The sequence below is a fragment of the Triticum aestivum genome, chromosome 2A (assembly GCF_018294505.1).
Source record: "Triticum aestivum cultivar Chinese Spring chromosome 2A, IWGSC CS RefSeq v2.1, whole genome shotgun sequence".
Taxonomy (NCBI): Eukaryota; Viridiplantae; Streptophyta; class Magnoliopsida; order Poales; family Poaceae; genus Triticum; species Triticum aestivum.
In genome coordinates, this window is record NC_057797.1 from 34134035 (window position 1) to 34137770 (window position 3736).

At 39.9% G+C, this 3736-nt stretch overlaps 1 protein-coding gene across 1 annotated transcript; it reads left to right on the forward strand.

The window, feature by feature from the left end:
• Nucleotides 1-315: 315 nt before the first annotated feature.
• On the forward strand, nucleotides 316-2730 carry LOC123191435 (2-oxoglutarate-dependent dioxygenase 11-like). The gene is made up of 4 exons (XM_044604174.1): nucleotides 316-690; nucleotides 1080-1327; nucleotides 1951-2272; nucleotides 2485-2730. The coding sequence occupies exons 1-4, from the start codon at nucleotides 316-318 to the stop codon at nucleotides 2728-2730; spliced, it is 1191 nt and encodes a 396-aa protein (XP_044460109.1).
• Nucleotides 2731-3736: the final 1006 nt, after the last annotated feature.

Consider the following 3736-nt stretch of genomic DNA (forward strand, 5'->3'; position numbering starts at 1 on the left):
CCGGGCCGGCGTGCAGACGTGGTCTGTACTGCATTTCTGCTGCCGTTTGAAACACTGTAAACCAGGCCGTTTAGAGTTGGAGGGGACACTGATGTCATGCATGTGGGCTGCAAAAGTATTCTATCCCCGTAAAATTCGGCCGTTAGCCGCCGGCCATGTTTTAGCATTGATCGGTGCGTCCAACTGCATGGATCGGAGAACCTCAGACGAGCCGATCGAGGAATCATTGAGCTCGATCAGATCCAAGAAAAAAGATTACTGCAAGTTGCGAGCACTAACAATCTTGCACTCTATATAAGTAGCCTGGACGGCTCAATGCCTGGTCAGATAAGCAGGCAGAGTAACTGGAGTAGAGTGTGCAGTGTAGACGTGTGGCAGAGAAGTAACTTGCTAGTGATCATGGAGGTGGAGACGAGGAGTGGTGGCAGCAGCGCCAGCGAGGGCAGATGGTCGCAGTCTGGAACGTCGCTCCCTGTCAGGAACGTCCAGGCTCTGGCGGGGTCGGCCGCCGAGCTGACGGCCGACACCATCCAACGGTACATCCAGCCGGGCGTCGACGGGGACACGGTTCTCGCCGAGCACTCTGATGAGGTTCCGGTGATCGACCTCGGCAAGCTCCTGGACGCCGAGTCCGTGGAAGCGGAGGCCGCCAAGCTCAGATTTGCCTGTGAGGACTGGGGCTTCTTCCAGGTACGGTCTCGTATTAACCAAGCAGTCTAAATAATTTAGTATGTCTTCTTTTTCAAGTGTGGCCTTTTGGATCTCGGCTTCCATGGAGGCTGATTTTCTGAAAAATTCATAATTCAAAATTTGGTTTAAAAAATATCTGAATTTTTTTGTACAAGTAAGCAAGGAGGTGAGGTGTATGTGTGTAAATGTTCAGTATGAAATACGTTGAAATATGTAAAAGTGGTCACACAACTTTGACTGTGTTTGACTGTTTGTGGATTTAAACTTTTCTAATTTCAACAGTATACTTAATTTTGTAGATATTTATTACTAGATCCAGCCATTCCATTGCTAAAAACAGAAGTCCATGTGTGACGCAAGACTACTTGTCTAACCTCTACAATCTATAGGTCGTAAATCATGGAATACCAATTGAGGTCATCGCGGGTATAAAGCACGACATTCAGAAGTTCTTTCAGCTGCCCCTTGAAGTTAAGAATGCATATGCGCAACGAGTAGGAGATCTTCAAGGTTATGGTCAAGCGTTTGTTCTCTCGGATGATCAAAAGCTAGATTGGTCAGACATGTTTGGCCTCTTTTCGCAGCCACCTCAGGCCCGAGATATGAGTTACTGGCCAAACCAGCCTCCTAATTTCAGGTTAGTTTGTTTGTGTTTGAAACATCTTATATTTCTAGATGGATAATAAAGGTAAATTAAAACTATTTCCTTCTAATCAAATCATCAAATTAAGAAAATTATTTAAATATGTCCGACCCGAGAATGGAATCAAAATTGGATTCCTAAAAGTTCCGGTTTGTAACACGTAATCATTTGGTTAACAAAGAACATGCTAAGTCTTTAAATGAACGGGACATGTTGCTTTCATTGCCATAATTTGGCATGTTTGTGAGTGGGACATTTGGTTTAATTCAATAATTTCTTGATCAAACATATATGTTGAGCAATTTACTGAAATATGAAAAAGAGAGAAACTAATGACATTAAACTTTTCTGCAAAATAAAATGAACTACTTTTCCAGGGTAATATTTTCGTATAAGTATCTATCAATTGATTTGATAGTGTTCATGGTGTGGCCAACAAAGTACAAGCACGCCAATGGCTAAACAAACAACAAAATGTGGTCTGCTTGTTCTATTTATACTTTACACTAGCAAAATATATCCCCCAAAAATTAATGCCAAGTGAGGTCACTAAAAGTCTGTAACTATTTAAATTTCTACAAATATCTAAAAATAACACATACATTTTTTAATCCCAGGAATTCTATTGAAGACTACTCTTCCGAGTTGATGAAACTCAGTCATTCTCTTGCCACCTTTATTGCCAAAACAATAGGTGTTGATCCTGAATTAATGGAAGACAAGCATGTGGGCCAGTTTCTGAGAATGAACTACTACCCTCCATGCACAACCACACCCGAAAAGGTTTTAGGTTTCTCACCGCATTCTGATGGATCTTTTATAACTATCCTGCTAGAAGTGAATGCAGTTCAAGGCCTACAAATTAGAAGGCATGGTGCATGGATCCTAGTAAAACCACGGGGTGATGCATTGTTGGTAAATGTGGGTGACTTCCTTGAGGTATGGTTTTAAACCTAATTTTGGATTCTAGGAATGAAACACAAACAATTTAGAATTGAGAGTGTTTTATTGACCCGAGAGACAATTGAGTAGTGTAGTGGGAGATGTTTCATAAACAATATGCACATATTACACTAGTTTCAAACTATTTTCGCCTTATATAAGGGAGGAATTTCATATTTTATCTAATTAAAATTAATCATTGGTTACAGATTATGGCAAATGGGAAGTATAAGAGCATTGAGCATAGGGTCACCATAAATGCCCAGAAGGAGCGACTATCCATATCAGCATTTCAAGTTCCAAAGTACGATGGAATAATTTCACCAGTCTTGGGCAGTACCGAAGAGAAGGTGTTATACAAGACAATGAGAGTAGAAGAGTATGCAAGACTTTATTTGTCAAACAAACCAGATGGAAAGAGAACCCTTGATTATGCTAAGTTATCCCAAATATAAGGCGTATGTACTCTACTTCATTTACTAGATAATCTATCGTCAAATGAATTTTGATGCTTCCTTTACTCTTTCGAGGGAAGTTTGATCCTCAATGTAATAAGCAGATATATTTATAAGCACTGAGACATCTGTTACTTCATTTAAATCTCTCCATTCGTTTTATCATAATATATATGTATTCTAAAATTCTTCTTCTACTACTTCAGTTCTGCTAGATGTCGCCGATGATTTTTCTTTTGAAGATTTGTTCATGATTATTTGTGAAGGAAATATGCCCTAGAGGCAATAATAAAGTTATTATTTATTTCCTTATATCATGATAAAAGTTTATTATTCATGCTAGAATTGTATTAACCGGAAACATAATACATGTGTGAATACATAGAGAAACAGAGTGTCACTAGTATGCCTCTACTTGACTAGCTCGTTAATCAAAGATGGTTATGTTTCCTAACCATGGACAAAGAGTTGTTATTTGATTAACGGGATCACATCATTAGTTGAATGATCTGATTGACATGACCCATTCCATTAGCTTAGCACCCGATCGTTTAGTATGTTGCTATTGCTTTCTTCATGACTTATACATGTTCCTATGACTATGAGATTATGCAACTCCCGTTTGCCAGAGGAACACTTTGTGTGCTACCAAACGTCACAACGTAACTGGGTGATTATAAAGGAGCTCTATAAGTGTCTCCAAAGGTACATGTTGGGTTGGCGTATTTCGAGATTAGGATTTGTCACTCCGATTGTCGGAGGGGTATCTCTGGGCCCTCTCGGTAACGCACATCACTTAAGACTTGCAAGCATTGCAACTAATGAGTTAGTTGCGGGATGATGTATTACAGAACAAGTAAAGAGACTTGCCGGTAACGAGATTGAACTAGGTATAGGATACCGACGATCGAATCTCGGGCAAGTAACATACCGATGACAAAGGGAACAACGTATGTTGTTATGCGGTCTGACCGATAAAAGATCTTCATAGAATATGTAGGATCCA

Coding starts and splice junctions, on each gene's coding strand:
- LOC123191435 (XM_044604174.1), top strand. CDS start 316: ATGCCTGGTCAGATAAGCAGGCAGAGTAACTGGAGTAGAGTGTGCAGT. Junction 691..1,079: donor AGGACTGGGGCTTCTTCCAG/GTACGGTCTCGT, acceptor TACAATCTATAG/GTCGTAAATCATGGAATACC. Junction 2,273..2,484: donor ATGTGGGTGACTTCCTTGAG/GTATGGTTTTAA, acceptor CATTGGTTACAG/ATTATGGCAAATGGGAAGTA.